This window comes from Acomys minous (assembly GCF_964271855.1).
Source record: "Acomys minous genome assembly, chromosome: 10".
Taxonomy (NCBI): Eukaryota; Metazoa; Chordata; class Mammalia; order Rodentia; family Muridae; genus Acomys; species Acomys minous.
The window spans coordinates 17,485,327-17,503,912 of record NC_140491.1 but is presented as its reverse complement, the minus strand read 5'-3'; the positions used below and the strand labels follow the sequence as shown (position 1 = coordinate 17,503,912).

The following is an 18,586-nucleotide window of genomic DNA, read 5'->3' as shown; positions in this document are numbered from 1 at the left end:
GGTGGGGTTGGTCCCGGCTGTCAAAGGCTTGTCTTCTGCTGCAGTACTGTCCTACACACCCTGCTCAGGCTTCTGCAGAGCCTCCTCTGAGCTAGCATGTGTTATAACTTCCCAGGGTAATCCTCAAAAACACACTATGCTCAGCCCTGCTTAGGGACAGTTGTACTTCAACCCTGAGGTGTCTGTCTGCCTTCCTCCAGGGGGACCTCTTCCTCCAACAGGACCCCTCTGTAAAGCACTTAGAAACAGCTTGCTTGCACACAGCCTTCTCAGCTCTCATCCAGGGCCATGACCAACAGCCACAGCTGAACACACTTCCCCCACTTTTTAATAAACAATGTATACTTTCATTGGTCCACCTGCTTGCTCATTGGCCTGTAATTATTGGCCGATGGCTTAGATTTCACTGCAGCATAGGCTCCATCCAAGCATGCCCCCCCCCCCCCCCGACAACCAGCAGTCACAGAAGGGCTCTGCAGTTTTATGGGGCCAACACCAGCTCAAACAGGAGCACTTAGGGCTGCCAGTTGGTAAAATATAAAGCTTATTACTAAAGGCACAGCCTGCCTTTCTCCAGTGTCACAGGGACAGCTAAAAACGCAAGCTTTCTTGCCTCTACACCTGCCGTGCTGGTTTGGAGTCTGCCACCAGACAAGTAAGCAAAGTGGAAAGCATACAGGTACTGCCACTGCTGTCACTGAGGCAGAAGGACTTGGGGGTGGCTGCTGTGGGTGCATCTTACGGGTGCTCCTTTTATAGAGTGCATGGCAAACAAAAAGGCTTCCAGAAGCCCAGCATTAAAAAAAACAATGCTTGCTGCTAGCCACAGCTGGGTGGTGATGAGAGGGCTGAGCTTGGAGGATCAGGTGCCGTGGGGAAGACTTTTCCCTTAGACCATGGTCTCTCCTGGGGCACATCCTGAGGTCCCTGGAAATAGTGGGCACACCTAGGAGAGAAGTCTGTGGCTGCTGGTGGCATTCTAATGTGAGGAAACTTTCAGGAGATGCTGGCCCCTGCCATGTTGAAGGTGGCAGCATCCTCACTGCACAGAGAAAGCAGGGATTGAGGACACGCTCCCTCATTAAATCCCATCACCCTGCTTCCTCATCTTCTCACACTAGACACTGTCTGATGACTTTATGTGTTTTATTCGCTGTCTGTCTACCCAATCAGCGTTTAAGCTCCCCAGAGGGGAACCTTTTGTTTCTCAGCCTCTTATGCAACTTCAGCTGCCAGAATGCAGGAAGTTACCATGTGTGTATTGGTAAACACAAAAAGAAGCCTGGCCCACCATTGATTGGCATGTTGACAGATGAGACCATGGAGATGGAGACCCTGGAAAATGACTGAATTTCGTAAGATCACTCACACATTGGCAGGCAGAGCAGAACTACACAATTGGGTCTGTGCATGCCCCCCCAAAATGGGACCTCCTGAGTTGCCTCCATTTTCTGCTCTGAAGTCAGACTCTTCTGGAAGGCAAATTGTTCCAAGTGTGCAGACATTGGCTGGGTGGTGTGCTAGTTTTATGTCAACTTGACACAAGCTATGGTCATACAAAAGAAGAAGGGAACTTCAATAGAGAAACTGCCTCCAGGAGATCAGGCTGTGAGCAAGCTTGTAGAACATGTTCTTAATGATTGATGGGGGAGAGCCCCGCCTACTGTATGTGGTATCACCCTAGTCTCGTGGTCCTGGGTTCTATAGCAGAACAGGCTTAGCAAGCCATGAGGAGCAAGCCAGTAAGCAGACCCGTTCACGGCCTCTGTATCAGCTCCTGCCTCTACGTTCCTGACCTGCTTGGGTTCCTGTCCTGAATTTCTTTGATGATGGTCTGTGATACGGAAGTGTAAAGCCAAATAAACCCTTTCTCCCCAAATTACATTGGTCATGGTATTTCATCACAGCAGTAATAACGCTGATGTTTGTTGTGACATCAGTCTGTGCACCAAGAAAGCTGGTCAAGTTCCAGAAGAAGCTTTCTCTGTCAGAGAGCTGGTACGAGCGCCCATTGTAAGACTCATAGCCTCTACAGGTTTGCTGTTGGATTTTTAGATACACAAAGATCCCCTTCCACCGCCAAGTCCCATCCTTTTACCCTTCTCTCTACTCCATGTCTAGGAGAGAAGACAGGCAGAGACCAGTGGTGTTGAGGCCATTGAGAGCAAGCTCAGTACAGATGGCAGTCTTCCCATGTAACTGGCTCTTTTCTCCAACAGAGGACTGCAGGGCATTATCCACGAGGATTTCCCCCAAGGTGATGAGTGGTGCCTGGAGCCTTTCTTCCCTAGAGTCCTCACTGACCTTTAAACACTGAAATTGTAATCCCAACACTGAGGAGGTGGAGACAAGGGCATCCCCGGGGCTTCCTAGCTAGCCAGTCAGCAAGTTGTAAAATCAGTAAGAGACCCTGTCTGAGGAGAAAAGAAAGAAAGAAAGAAAGAAAGAAAGAGATTGAGGAAAACACCTACACCAAAACACCTCAAGTATGCACACACACACACACACACACACACACACACACACACATGCACATGCACGCATGCAGGCACGCAGGCATGAACATGCACGCACACGCATGCACAGGCACACGCACACACCGCTGAAATTTTGAGGACCGACAGCTCTTCTGGTGGGTTTCAGTCTTTATGCCTCTCCTTCAGTTTGGGCTTGGAGCTGGTATTTATCTAGGTGCATTCTTACTCCTCTCCCCAATGCCTGGACACCAGTCAGAGGGATGTCAGGTGGTGATAGGTCCCAAGTACTCCCTCCACCCCCTCCAAGCCCCCCCACCCCGGCTTCGACACATACACACACACATATCACAAGGCACCTGCTACCCAACTTATGCAAATAGTAAGCTGTCAGAGCTGCTGTAGTTGCAAAGCCTCCGGGAGCAATTTGGAAGTGCTTTATGGAGTGTAGGGTGCCAAGGCTCTAGCTAAACAAATAGAAAACTCAGTCTTTCTGAAAAGATCCAAGGCAGGTCACTTCCTGTCACCTCAATGCCCACTTGTGCTCAATACCCACAGCCTGTCTTCCTATGGCCTGATGAAGGATCATTGTTTAAATGGTGACTCAGAGATAAAATCTCCCACAGGAGCAGGTGTTCACTCAGCAAACACCGCCCTGGGCTCCTGCTGGGGGTCCAGGCTGCAGATATCCAGCTGTTAGGTGTGCCGAGTGGGATGGAACCGCTCATGGACAGGGTTGACATGGCTATCCTCTGTCCACCAGTGTTTGTCCTCTGCCCTCACCATTATCAGGCCCTCCCAAGGGCTGCCGGGTGGAGTTGCTCTTTGTCCTTTGTTGGGACATTTTGTTTTTCTAGAACCCAGTTTCTGAGTTCTTCACACAACACAGTGCGGTGATGTGGAATGGGAGTTCTGTGTTCCACTCTCTCCTTTTTCTCTTGAATTCCTTCGTCTTGCCCTCTTGGCTGGGATCCCAAGGTCTTCCTGCCCCTGACCCCCAAGTGCTGGAACCATGAGGGGCACCACACCAGCCCCTTGGCCGTTCCTTCGGTTCCCTTTACCCCTTCACAGCCTTGCTCACTTACTCAGTCAACACATCCCACCTCCTCACAGGAGATTTAGTAGAGAGGATTCTGGGTAGGGAACTAAGAATACTAGGGTGAAGCGTGGGCCAAGCACACATTTTCTGAGCATATTTCCTCCTGGGGCTACAGGGCCATACAAGTGTCAGGGTAAGCTGAGCCAAATACAGAGCGCGCGCACACACACACACACACACACACACACACACACACACACACACACACACGAGGGACACCTGGCTGGGATAGGAATAGGTGGAAGGGGGAGTAGAGGAGAAGGGCCCAGAGTGCACAGTAGGTGCACAGATCCCATGGCCCAACACGGCGTGGAAGATAGGCCAGCATGAGGAAGACAATATTTAGTCAGGTTGTAGCTAGGAAAACGAGAGGAGGACAGACCATAGACACCTGGCACATCATGACAAGGGCATATCCTGAGTCTAGAAGATGAAAGAGGGGTGGGAGCCACACATGGCATAATGAATCAAAACAAGAAGAAACAACCATCAAAATCACAAAGTGCCGCACGCTTTTAATCCCAACACTTGGGAGGCAGAGGCAGGCGGATCTTTGTAAGTTCGAGGCCAGCCTGGTCTACAAAGTGAGACCAGGACCACCAAGGATACACAGAGAAAACCTTGTCTTGAAAAACCAAAAAACAAAACAAAAAACCACGAAAACAACACACATACACCAGAGGAAAGGCAAACGATCAAGAGGTAACCAACTGATGAAGCAGAAAAGTAGTCAGAAAAGCAAAACTCTGGGGTAGCTCGGAATAACAAAAGGAAATTGGCAAGTAATAAACTAATAAAAAAAGAAGCATGAATCAAAAATTATCACACTTTCAAACTGTTTGACTGGTTTATGGTGTCTCCGAAATCCACTTTGTATTTTTACAAGCTTAAAGAGAGCAACTGCATATTTTATTAGAAAGACCACGCTCTGTTGTTTACTGCTGGAGGAAGGGACTACCAGATCTGACCTTTGACCTCTGACCTATGTGATGCACCCAGCACATGGGAGCCTGCTGTGCCTCTTGGGTGCTCGTCCCTATTTCACAAACAGGAATAATAGCACCTAATGTTTAAAAGTTATGTTAAAAACAGAGATTCGCTTATTTATTTTTACAGTAGATAGGACAGAAAAGAATGGTAGTCTACACCTTTAATCCCAGCAGAGGCTGGCAGATCTCTGTGAGGTCAAGGTTAGTATAATCTACATATGAATTCTAGGCCAGCTCAAACTGCAGACTGAAACCCTGTCTCAAAAATAAATGAATGAATGAATGAATGAATGAATGAATGAATAAATAAATAAATAAATAAATAAATGAAAACTTAGCCCACTTAAACATATTTTTGTTTATCTACTTAATTCATTTATTTATGTGACTATGTGCATGCATGTACATGCATGCCATGAAACAGTAAGCTAAAATAAAATGTCTATGTGCACTCTCAGAGAATGGAGGAGAGTTCTGGATACTCCACTCTGTCATGCTCCACCTGGTCCTTTGACACAGGGTCTCCCCGTGAACTGGGGGGCTCTAGTTTTCTTCACCAGGCTAGAAGCCATCAAACCCAGTGAACTTCCTGTCTCTGCCCTGACTCAGAACTGGAGTGACAGACACATTCAGGACATCTGGTTGTTAAGCAAAAGCTGGAATCTAAATTCTAATTCTCCAGTTCTAGTGTGGGCAACAAGTACCCTTAACTGCTGAGCCATTTCTCCATTACTATAAGAAAACACCTGTGGCCAGGTACTTTACAAAGAAAAGAGGTTTGCTCGGTTCACATCATTAGAGGATTTCTAGTGAGAGCCTCACGGCTGCAGTACTATATGGTGGATGCAGAGGATGTCAGGTGGAGAGAGAGGAAGTGAGATAGAAGAGAGGGGCATCTGCTCCAATGATACTGACTCTTGTGAGTGACCAGAAACCCTATTCACTCCAGTAAACAGGGAGTAAATAGTCCCTTGGTGAGGGCACTCAGGACCCAACCTGCTAGACCCCATTTCCTTTGCCATTTTTAAAAGTCTTCTTTGAGCCTCCCCTCTCTCCTCTCCTCCTAGTGCCCCCTCCCCACCTCCCCCACCCCACCCCTGCCGTCTCTGTCTCTCCTCACTCCCAGATTTGCTCCTCCTCCTGTTGCCCTTCAGAAAAGAGCAGGCCTCCCAGGGATACCAACTGAACACAGCATAACAAGTTCCAATAAGACTAGGCAGGACAAGGCCACCCGGTAGGAGGAAAGGATTGCAAGAGCAGACAAAAAGAGTCAGAGGCAGCCCCCCACTCCCACTGTCAGGAGCCCCACAAGAACACCAAGCTATACAACTATAGGTGTATGCAGAGGACCCAGGTTAGACCCATGTAGGTTGATTTTTCGGTTCAGTCTCTGTGGCCCCCAGTGAGTCCTGGTTATTTGGTTCTGTGGGCCGTTTTCTTGTGGTGCCCTTGACCCCTCTGGCTCCTACAATCCTTCCTCTCCCTCTTCTGTGGAGTTCTCTGAGGTCCACCTGATGTTTGGGGGCTGTGTAGACCCCACTTCTAAAAGTCCCAGCTCCTTTCAGACTGGGGACTGTGATTAGTAGTCCTGATTGTCAATTGAAATGACTGAAATCACCATAGTAACAAATGACTTGAGCAGGAGCACAGCTGTGAAGGGTTTCCTAGGTTAGCTTAAGTGAAGTGGGAAGACCCGCCCTAAACATAGGCTCTGGGAGCTTAGGGCACTGAGCGAAAGGAGACAACTTAGTACAGTGCCATTTCTTCCTGCTTCCACCTGCTGGTCCTGCCCCTGTACCGTTCCCACCGAGACACTTCCTCAGGTCACTTCTGTCACGTGACTAACATGGGCCAGATTTCTAGTACACAAACAGGGGTGGGGTGCAGGGAAGACACCATACCCAAATCATCCGAGTTTCCCATCCAGCAGTCAGAACTGGCCTCTCTGACCTCTGCAACTGTCTCCCAGAGAGTACTAAGCAGGCTTTTTTTTTTTTAAAGGGAACATCATTCAAAATGGCTCCTCCCACTGAGGAGCAACGGCCTCCCACAAGAGCAAAAGCCACCTTCATTTGTCAAGGAATTTGATAGCATCTAGAAAACATCTCCCCCAAGAAAGCACCCCTGAACACACAGAGACGCAGTATAGCTTTTCTGAGTCGGAATCCAATGTCGTTTCTGTTGCAAACACTGCCTCTGGCAAAGGGCTGGAAATGAATCTATCCGAGCCGGGCGAAACAGAAAATTATTTGGGGAGGGGTGAGGCGGAGGCAGGATTTAACTTCAGTAGTTTTCCTCCTGTTTTTCCATTGTACTCTTGTTCGCAGCTTCAGCTGGGAGAGAGCAAGTGCACACATTTAGTTTGGAGTTTATGAGTTCATATTTTATAATTAACGTTGCCAACAGGGGAGTTTGATTAATGCCGAGCCGTGGATTTTGAGCAATGTTCCATACAAATTGCCAAATTTAGCAATAAAGTAAATTGGTGATGTGAACATCATTAGGGGAATGACTACTTAAAATTGAAATCATCTGAGCCACAAATCCATTATTTGTAGAGAAGGGAGGAAGTACCGCATTTGGTTTTATTTCGCCTTCAACCACATGTTGTCTACCACCACGCGGAATATAACAAAAGTTCTAGGATGGGTTGGAGCAGTATTTTAGAGCAGTCCAGAAACACACATATGCGTGCACGTGCACACACAAAGGACCTATGATAACGACAAATGCCTAACTGTGAGATTTCATTATTGTAAATATAAAAACCTATGACAATTTTTCAACCAATGCTGCGGCGCTTTTCCTGATGTGCTACAATACTCAGACACTTCCAGTGCGAACTCATGTGGCAAGCGCTTTCCTGTCAACATCCACAGTACCTTATTGTCACCCTGGACCTCGCCAAGCCTTTGCCGAAGTTCTTTAATTTCTTCTCCCAGATGTTTATTCTTGTCCTGAGATTCCCTCAGCAGCTGTGCAAGATTAGCCTGCAGATAGCAACACACAACACAACAGCAATCAGCACAGAGGTATGAACAAATGTGGGCTTTCCTGACTCATGGATGCCGGCCCCCAGCTCAGCTGGATCAATCCCACGGATCCCAGCACAAGTGGACGTGTGTGAAAGCAGGAAGCACGCAAAGCCACAGAGCAACAGCTCATGGAGAAGGGGATGCAGTGAGCAGCAAGCCTTCATTATTTAGGGAGGTTCCAAAGACAAACAGGTTACAGAGAGATTGGTCGTTCTTGACTATTTCAAAGCATTACTTTACAGCTTGTCACTAAAATGTCTATCCTGGGATGTTACTGAGCAAGCATGAGGCCCTGAGTTCAAATCCCCAGCACCCATATAAAAAGCTAGGCACAAGGGAGGCAGAAGTAGGTGGGTCTCTGTGAGTTCAAGGCTAGCCTGGCCTGCAAAGTAAGTTCAGGACAGATAAGGCTACACAGAGAAATTCTATCTTGAAAAACAACCCTCCCCGAAAAAAAACACAAAAATTTTGGGGGGGGGGCTTTTTATTTTTTTTATTTTTTATTTTTTAAATTTTTTATTATTAATTTATTCTTGTTACATCTCAATGGTTATCCCATCCCTTGTATCCTCCCATTCTTCCCTCCCTCCCATTTTCCCCTTATTCCCCTCCCCTATGACTGTTCCTGAGGGGGATTACCTCCCCCTGTAGAACCACAAAATTTTAAAAAGGAAAGAATGAAGGAAGGAGGGAGCTAGGTATGGTTATGTGCACAGATATGACCCTAGTGCTATGGGACAGGAGACAGGAAGGTCTCTGGGGCTTCTAGCCACTACCTTAGCTTTAAGCTCAGTGAGAGACCCTGCCTGCCTCAAGGGAATAAGGTTATGAGTCCTAGAGCAAGGCACCTGATGTCCTCCTCTGGCTTCTGTACCCTCACAAGCACACACTTGTGCACATGTACCCCACATACACACACAGACACACACACACAGACACACACACACACACACACACACACACACACACACACACACAGAGGTAATGCAGTGTCCACTTTCAAATTGGATAGTGCTCAGTTCTGCAATTAGGGCCAGCAGTGTAAGCAAGGCTTCCTCTTCTCATGCAGGTCATTTCTTCTGCTCTTTCAAAGGTGTCCCATTAAATGAGCTCTTCTTTGCTATGTCACTGGCCAGAATTGGTGTGTGCACATGTGTACGCGTGTGTTGTTTGTGTGAACATGCGGGAGGCAGAGGTCGATATTGAATGCCTTCCTCAATGCTTTCCACCTTGTGTGTTTGTTTGTTTGTTTGTGAGAGTCTCTCTCGCTGAACCTGGAGCTCACCAGTTCCACTAAGCCAGTGGTTCTCAACCTGTGGGTCATGAGCTCTTAGGGGGTTTTGCAGCTCAAATATTTGCATTGCAATTCATAACGCTGGCAAAATTATGGTTATGAAGCAACAGCAAGATGACTTTATGGCTGGGGGGTGGGAGGGGTTGCCACAACATGAGGAACTGTGTTAAAGGGCCACAGAGTCAGGAAGGTTGAGAACCACTGCTCCAGCCATCTGGCCAATAAGCCCCAAGGATCCCTCTGCCTCCGCCTCCCCAACAATGGGATTACAGTTGTACACTGTGGTGCGTCCCCACCAGCCAGCCAGCTCCATTCCTTTGGCCAGTGCAGCATTGCTGGCACCTTCTGATGTACACTCATCTCCTCTTGGGGTTCCCCTAAACCCCTGACACCCTCCATGCAGCTGCCTACAGCTCACCTCATCCCCTGTTCCGCAGACAACTACCCTTACCTTGGTCTGACTCTCACCCCACCAGCCGTGAGCTCATTGGCCTTTAGTGAAGCTACCCACTGAGCAAGGTGGCCAGTCACACAGGCCTTGTGTCTGAGCGTGCGTCTAAAAGCCTCAAGGCTGAAGGAAGGAGAAAGCTGGTGCCTCTCAGCAGTCGCTCAACGAGGCACATAGGGAGAGAAGTCCCCAGATTGCTTCATGCTGAAGTTGAGAAAACCCAAATCCAGAGGCATCAATGGACAAGCCGCCTCTGGTCGCCGCATCACCAAGGACTTCGATGCTACACTTCCGGGAAGAGTCATGTTGGGTAGAAAAAGGCAGCAAAGGGAAAAATATAAAGATGGACTCTATCCATTCTGGATTCTCCTTCCTCTGGGCCTCCGCAGCCCATTGGTTGGGAAGACTTCCTGTCTCTTCCTCCAACATAGCTCCACACTCGCATCTTTGTTCCTAAACGCGGGGCCCGATTCCATCTTCCTACCCGCACCCTATATCAACTCCGTCTGGCTTTTGCATAGAGGTCACCAGTCCCCATAGGTCCCCCCTACCCTGGACCATTCGATTTTACACGGCCACCCTCCCCTGCGCTCCTGTGCCTTTTGTCTGAGGCGCGTGCCATCTCCTAACATACCATATAATTCACTTCATGGTTTATTGCTCGCTGTTTATTTCCAGACTCCCTCTCCTTGCTAAAGCGTAAGTCCCATGAAGGGCGAGGAACTTGGTCCTCTTTGCACCCCCCCCCCACCCATCCCAAATTGCTCCATAACACAGCTGAAAGGGGAGAAGGGAAGCTGAGCTGGAGGTTCTGGCCTCGGCACTGAGAGTAGGAGCACCAATGACCAAGACCAATGCCTCCCCGCATGGTGCCTCGCCTTGGGACAAAGGCCAAGCCCCTTGGCTTCTAGACTCCTTTCCCTAATACATTCTCCATTTCATAGAGCAATGTAACTTTTCAACCCCACATTTGCATGGCTCATAGCTGACAATAGCTCCCTCCCCATTTCCCCAGAATTCTGCTCTCGTGAGACTCAACATTGAAGGGGAATGAGAAAGGGCACACTCCCTTTTGTAGACAGAGAAAACAAGGGACCGCTGCTCCCTACTCACTGTGGAAAGTTCTCTGGAGGGGAAGCCAAAGTTACCTCCCGGTTTTGTCACTAGCTGCATGGGAAATTTTCTCTGTCTACAAGAAGAAACTAACACTGCGCCTTCCATGTGATAACCTGAAATGTACGCGGTAAACACTGAATGCTGAGTCCCAGGCTGGGCACCCAGCAGGTGCTGCTTAAAGCCCTCCCTCCCTTGGCTCTCACTTAAGCACCCGGAAGACAGGGCTGTGGGGACATACAAGGTCCCTCTTTGGCCACCGCTGGCTCCTTACGATTCTGTACCTGCACTGTACATTGTCCATTGTTTATTTATACAGAAGTTTACTTTATAAATAAAGCATCTGCTTTGTGCTAGGTACTGTCTTACAACCCAGCAATGAACAAAAAGGACAAATCTGTGCTCTTGTGAGCTCACATGTAACTGATAAATATTACTTTACATGCACAGAATGAGAGTGGCTACTAGGTCTGATATTAAGCTTTTAGGAAAAAATAAAGCAAGTACAGGAAACAGTGTGCAGAGGAGGCCACATTGAAAAAGAAGGATCCAGGCAGGGAAGGCGCATCCCTCAACTCACATCTCAAAGTTCTTTGGGGGAAAACAGTTCAAAGACACAAGACAGGCTGGGTCCAGGGAGCCTGGTGAAAATAAAAGGTGTTCTTAATTGACATTTCCTGGCTCCTTCCCTTTGCTTTGCTTCCACTGAACTCCAGGAAGTTCCCAGACATTAGCTCATGGATCGTTCAGTGAGCCAGCAGCCCGTCCTCCCAGGTGAAATGGCAGGCACTGGGCAGGAAGGAGGGTTTCCAGGGAGGGAACATTGCCACTTGCACCTTTCCATGAGCAGCAATCAAAACTCAGAAGGAAACCAAAGTGCAAGGCCCACCTTACCCAGACTTCCCCTTCACAATCAACAATGGCATCACGCCCTGGGGTGCAGGGAGACCCCAACATTTAGTGACCACTGCCACTGAATTAGCAAACCCAGGGCGACTCAATCCCATGCAGCAAAAGAACAGTGCTCTTCGGTCCACCCCTGGTCAACGCTTTTGTGCAATGCAGCCAACATGAATTACTAGGAAAATCACCTTAAGGAAACCCCAAGTGTGTTAAAAAAAAAAAACCATTCCTATAAAATGGTTCTATAATGCCCCTGAAAGCTTATTTCCAACTTCCCTATCTATCTTGTCATGAGCCAGAAATAATTAGGTTGCATCTCGGCTATGACCTACGACTTCACTCTAAGAAGTGCTGACCCTAGTGCTCCTGGACATTTGGACATAGAGCAGGGCAGATACCCAGGATTAACACTCAAGATCCCCAAAAATGCTGGGGCAGAGGCCTGGGTGCAATAGGGAAGGCATTCGGAGAACCGGAGCCATGATCACAAACTGTACTCAGTCTGCATCCCAGCTGGAAAGAATGCAACACAGTACACCCAGGCAGCCCACCATCACCTACAATGCAGTGGTGTTGGTCAGGTGGCGCCATCACCCACAATGCAGTGGCGGTGGTCAGGTGAAATCACAATGCTCGTGGGGCTGTGAGTTCACAGTAAATCTGCCCCTGCCTTGAACTTGACCTCAGGGGTAGCAGTGGGAGGGAGGAGCACCCTTGCCTTAAAGCTGGCGACTGTAATTTTCTTTTATCCTCACCAGGTAGGGTTGCCAACACACAATCTCTCTCTATTCAAGTCTTCCGCCTTCTCAACTCTGAGAAACAGTAACTGAAAACCAGAAAATGATTATTCTGCTAAGGTACCCAGTTCCTTGAGATACACCTCATATCAGGGCGGGGGGAGTGGCACTTTTCAAAGAGCTTGGAATAGAGGAGGAAAGTTCATACAATTCTTCTGACCAAAAATAACACCCATGACTCACAGCCTCGCTCTAACAATCTATCAAGTGAGCAGGTGGTGCCTGCTTACGACTTATCAGCTTTGCAGAGCTCTGTCTCCCCGTTATTGAGAAGGACCCTGTGAGCATCAGTTTGGAATAGCACTTCGTGAAGGAAATGCCCTGGGAGAATGTGGCAATGCGCTAGGGTTTAAGAGGGAAGGGAGACAACTCCAGGAGAGTACTTCCGTCCACCCCCAGGGCAAGTGGTCCAGTAGAAAAGCGCAATAAGGCATACAAAGGAGCTTCTCTTAAATATTGAGATGGAGCTGGAAAAGGTAGACATGTTCTCCTTGATGATAGGAGTGCTGAAAACTATAGAATCCTCACCCTGCTGTCTAGAAGGTTGCCTACTAAAGTTGGGACAGAGGACCAATGAGAAGGTTTAGCCAGTGATGATGCCTACTGGCCTGGACAACTGAGTTCAAGCCCTGGTACCCACGTGGTGGAAGGAGAGAACTCACCACCAAAAGTTGTCCTCTGGCCTCCACGCACAGGCTGTGTAACAAGTGCACACGCACAAACAAACAGGTAAAATAGTTACATCATGATGGAGAACGAAAGAGATTTGGTAGGATAAAATAGGGGAGAGAGAGGGGGGAGGGGGGATGAGAAGGCTTAGTGGTTAGGAGCACTGGCTGCTCCTCCAGATGGCTAGAGATTTCAATTGCCCATAACACTAGTTCTAGGGGACTCAGACACACTCTTCTTGCACACGAACACCTTCATGCACATGTACATTCAGAGTAGACACCAACATACATATAGCATTTAACCTTAGTAACAAGCAGGGAGAGGCGAGACTTAAATGCTCATGGTACACTCTATTCTGGAGACTCTTTAAGAAGGAGAAGCTCAGGCTCCAGCACAGGATGGGTGGATGATGCATGCGGCGCTGGCTAGTTTTTAATGCCAACTCGACACAAGCTAGGGTCATCTGGGAAGAAGGGATCGTAATTGAGAAAATGCCTCCGCGGTGCATTTTATTGATTGATGAATGATGTGGGAGCGTGGACAGTGCCACCTCCGAGCTGGTGGTCCTGAGTGCTATAGGAAGGCAGGCTAAGCAAGCTGGTAAGTAGCATCCCTCCATGGCCTCTGCATCAGTTCCTGCCTCCAGGTTTCTGCTGTGAGTTCCTGCCCTGGCTTCCCTGGATGATAGACTTATGAGCTATAAGGTGAAATAAAGCCTTTCCCCCGAAGTTACCTTTGGTCATGGTATTTTGTCACAGCGATAGAAACCCGAAGACAGATGTGTGCCTGCCTAGGTACATCTCCCCAGGGCAGCTCCTACTGTGAGGACAGTGTGCCCTGGGAATGCTCTGCACAGGGCAGCTGTCACACCTCTTGATGGCTCATATGAAGACATCAGGGAGCCAGCACCTCTCACCTCCTGACCACCTTCTGGTAGGAACTCTTATTAGGGAAGCTTACTCTCCTTTCTGCAGCTCCTCTGGAATCTACAAAACACACATCACCCTAGTCATAGAGCCATGGAAAGGTTAGTCTACATCATAATATAAATGTTAGGGCTTGGGCTGGAAAGACCACTTAGCCTCAGCTGTTAGGAGTATGAAACATCCAGAGAAGACCAGTTCGATTCCTGGTACCCATATACCAAGCCACTCTTAACTGCCTATAACTCCTGCTCTAGGAGGAACCGACACCTCTGATGTCCACAGGTACCCACACTCACATGTACATCACGCACACACACACAGAGAGAATACATACATACATACATGATGTACACTAGGAAGTCCTATAACTTACCTCTCAATTTACAGATTATCAGAATAGGAAGCCATTAAAATTAAAATAAAATGAGCCAGAAAGAAAAGCAAATCCTTGACTTTGTCAAGAAAGGGAAAGAGAAATGGAAAGCAGATTGAGAAAACACTGCCGAGTTGCATTGCACTAGGAAGTTTAAATCTTGGGCCCCTTGAATCCACAGCTCCCATAGGGCAAAACACTAGATAAAGCAAAACTACATTAAAAAAAAAAAAATATATATATATATATATATACCCACCCCACATTTGAGGAAACATCAGCATTCTTAAGGCCTGTGATTGATGGCAAATGTAATTGAAGTTTCTACTGTGCTGCTGCCTTGGTCCAATGGCAACTCCTATGTTCGCAGTAATTGAGTAAAACTTGATTAGCAAGGGTCCCTGCGCATAGAGACTGCCAGCGCTATCACCTCCATCACACTGTCAGCTTTCCTATTTACCAGCAGCAGACACAGAGACCTTGTTCTGTGCATAGTTTGGGGCAGACAAGAGCTCAGCAGTCTCCCCCCTACCTCAGTCTCTGCGACCCTCACTGATGAATGTCTTTCCAGGCAAAAACCTGCACAAGAGTGACTTTGGGGAAGGCGCAGTTTAAACGAACATTTGCGATCTAGGACATTGTGATTTTGCTTCTGCTCGCTAGTGGCTCCCAGAATAACTCCCAAGTGTTTTAGGCTCCGTGAGCCTATGAATCAGGGGCACTCCCACACTCTGTGCCAAGCCCTGTCATGAGGATTTGCAGACCCTGAAAAGCCAAGAGGGAGCGACGGCCATGATGGGGAGGGGCCCGGAGCAGCTGGACCTGGGTTGCCTCCTAGCTTCCCTAATGCGACAGTTAAGTCACTTCTTTCAAAGTGTTATAAAAGCACACCTCAAAGCTCTTGAAGTCTTTGAAGGAAGTTTCAGGTCCTCTGCATCAAAACCAGGATTCGTGTACAAAGTCAGTCTGATTTGTGGACCCTGGGGACTAAAATAAGCTTGACCAAGAAGAATGCTGCTGAAATAAAAGGCTCCCTCCTTTTCCGAACAGGGCCACTCTACACTCCCCAGAGTTGTCATCTTACGCATGTCACTGTATAAATAAGCCGTTCCTTTTTAGAGGCAAGAAAGCAAAGGCTCCCTAGTGGGCCGGGAGAGATGTCTCCCACGGTACTTGTGCTTGAAGTCAAACAACCAAAGACAAAGATATTAAAGATATGTTTGACTGTCTGTTCAAGAAGGAGTTTGGGGAGGAGGGGTGTGCCGATGTGACCCAAAAGAATTTCATCACCTAAGAAGATCAACCCAAGATCATCTCAATTCCCCCTTTGTCTCCTTCACGGAAAGTGCTTGTTTAGCAAAAGAAAAATATTTAAAGGGTTGTCTGAGATCTTCCCATGATCTCTCTGCACAGTGCAGAGGGATGCGCTGTGTACAGTTCTGCCTGGAGTAATGGGAAGATGTTTTCATTTCAATATCCCACGAGAAGCTATTAGTGCGATTGCTGTTGTCTTGGTTTCTTCACAGCTTCTTTAACGGGTGATTTGCCACTGGAAATTGAGTTGTTTGAAAAAAAAAAAAAAGAATTCCAAGGTCCAAAAGGAAGGCGTGACAACTATATTCCTAGAACTTAGAAGCCTCAAGTTCAAGTCTATCTTTTAAGGAGATTAAGAAGGAAGGAGAAAGGCCAGACAAAACTAAGGTCAGGCAGGGGCTGGTGGCCAACAGAAACTAGGGTAGCTTATGTAACAGGCCCCTAGACCTTGGCACAGGTGTCACCATGACGGAAGTGCCAACAGCATATAGACAGCACCACCTGCCAAAATAAAAACAAAGACTTAATCCATCAAAGTCTATAGTTCTGGAAAAGAATCCAAATGTACTAAGCTGTTTTTTTTTACTTCTGTCGTCTTGTTCTTACTACCTGAAGCGGGTCAACTTTTCTGCTTCAAAGTTAACCCTGAGAAATGTTCAGCGTGATCCTGGGGTCCTGAATACAAAGTGTCATCACCAACCAGCTACTAAAGGCATTCTATTAGCTTATACTCATGTCCAAGTAGCTCTCTGCGTGGCACAGAGTAAAAATCCTACCTCTATTTCCGGTTCTCTACCCCTGTGTGGCAGAGGGCTCTGGACAGGACTGATGGTGATGACCATGCTCAAGCAGACTAAAAATCAAAGATAGACCCAAAACCCTGAACCAAATCATCACATTGTGCACAGTCTTCTAGAGTCTAGCCTTGCTCTGTGAACCTACTGTGTGGCCTAGAATAACCCCAAGAAAACTATAAAAGATGCTGCATTCACCAAGGATGTACCAACTACCAGGCAAAGCACATGTGGTGGCTAGTCTTGGCTGTCAGCTTGACTACATCTAGAACTAACTAAAACTCAAGTGGCTGGCAAAAATCAGTAAGGGATTATTTCTTAATAAAATCGCTTCAAGTAGGAAAGACTGAGGGAGCTGGAGGGGCCAAGGACACCACAAGAAGACCTATGTAGGCAACTAACCTGGACCCATGGGGGCTCACAGAGACTGAACCACCAACCAAAGAACATGCATGGACTGGTTGTAGGCCCCCTACACATATGAAGGTGATGGGCTGCTTGGTCCTCAAGTGGCGCCCCTAACAATTGGAGCGGGGCTGTCTCTGACTTGGACTCTGTTGCCTCCCTCTGGATTCCATTTCCCTAGCAGGGCTGCCTTGTCTTGCCTCAGTGAAAGAGGAGGCTCTTAGTCCTGATGCGAGCTGAATGTGCCAGGGTGGATTGTGGGGAGAGTAGGGGGGAAGTGACGGAGTGATGAGAGGGTGGGGCTGGGAGGAGAGGAAGGAATGGGGTTGTGATTGGGATAGAAAATGAATGAATAAATTAAAAAAGGAAAAAAGGAAGAAAAAAAAGATACAGATAAAATGAAAGTAAAAATGAGAAAATTAAAAATTAAATAAATAAAGGAAAAGTGCTGACAAAACATTATGAAACAAGGGGGGGGGGAATCATTTGAAGTGAAAAGACCCACCTCAAAGGATCCTTATTAGAGGAAGGAGAGGAGAAGAAACCGTCACTAAAGCTCACCTGGGCCAAGCAAGCACTGAGCTGAGCACTTGGCATGTGCTATATCATCTGTCCCTCGTGGGCACTCTGTACAGTGGGCATCACATTTATCCTGCTTTATGGAGGGGATGCCGAGGTACCCAAGGGTACCTTGTCAAGGCTGGAGCACATCAATCCTGACCCTTAAACAGCCCATCCCAGATAACCAAGCCAAGCCAACCAACACTCTGGGGTTAGAGTAAGAATGGGAGGATGGCTTCGTGGAGCAAGCCAGAGAGAAGGGCTTGAACTTTAGGCACCCTGCCCCTCCTGCTCAGGGAACACAGCCATAGATGCTGATCACAAGCAGAGTTCTCAGGTAAACTGAGTTTGAACCTTAGGTAAGTGATGACTTACATTTTAGTATGTGTGTCTCTAACATTGGATGGAATGCACTTTTATCCTAAAAGAGTATTCACTCATTATCGGATTTCTAGTCTATCTGTTTTTTTTGTTTTGTTTTGTTTTTGTTTTTTTCCTTTTCTAAACATGTCTCAGAAGAGAGCAAAAGTACTAACAACCTCAGGAGACAACTGACCACACAGCCCCCTTTGCCTGGCCCATCTCAGACCTTCTGGTTCTACGAGGCCATCACATCCTTGACCAGCTGACATTCAAATTTTTGTCATTGGCACTGCCCCGCTGTGTCTCACGGGGGTAGTCAGTGGACTCCAAGCTAGGCAGGAAGATGCTCAGCTCAAGCTCCAGCACCATATTAATTCCCAAGGGATGGGAACCGAGCACCATATTAAAAGCCGCAGTGCTCGTGTTTGGCACCTTGAACTTGTATTTTTAGAACGGTAAGGATGTGGCTTGACAGACTTACTGGAATTTATCAGATTCTCCCCAGTCAATGTAAATGCGTCATTATAAAGTCGCAGAACGCAAATGCACTTAAAACTGGAAAACTCCTTCATGAATACTAACAAACTCTGAAATCACGGGGAGGATGACTGCCTACAGCTATCGAAAACACCCAGCAAGCCAAGATTAAGGATTTCAGTTTTTTAAACGGTAATGATAAACTCCCATGTAATTTTGTTTAGAAAAAAACATCAATTAGCCACACAGAAAAATTAGACTTTAGATCAAACATGGAGCATTATAAGCTAGTCACATAGAGCGGGAAGGAGGATAGGAGTGAGAGGCATTGGGCAGGTGAATGTGGACCATGCTGCTATTTAAAGAATAAGAGCCGTGTGTGTGTGTGTGTGTGTGTGTGAGAGAGAGAGAGAGAGAGAGAGAGAGAGAGAGAGAGAGAGAGAGAGAGAGAGAGAGAGAGAGAGAGAGACTGACTCTGTTGGTCAGCACCAGAAATCTCAAGATAATGAACCCATGAATTTTACATGCAACACTTTGTACCTGAACAAT

General features: G+C 47.5%; 1 protein-coding gene across 8 annotated transcripts in view; it reads right to left on the bottom strand.

Moving 5' to 3' along the window:
* The window catches only part of CCDC149 (coiled-coil domain containing 149), an 88,257-nt gene that overhangs the window by 36,256 nt on the left and 33,415 nt on the right, over positions 1-18,586 (bottom strand). For 7 of the 8 annotated variants that reach the window (XM_084797626.1, XM_084797622.1, XM_084797627.1 and 4 more), the window contains one exon: positions 7,445-7,552. The exons of the other annotated variant lie outside the window; for it this stretch is intronic. In XM_084797626.1, the coding sequence (XP_084653752.1) occupies positions 7,445-7,552 (108 nt within the window). The remainder of the gene's footprint in view (positions 1-7,444; positions 7,553-18,586) is intronic. 8 annotated transcript variants of the gene reach the window in all.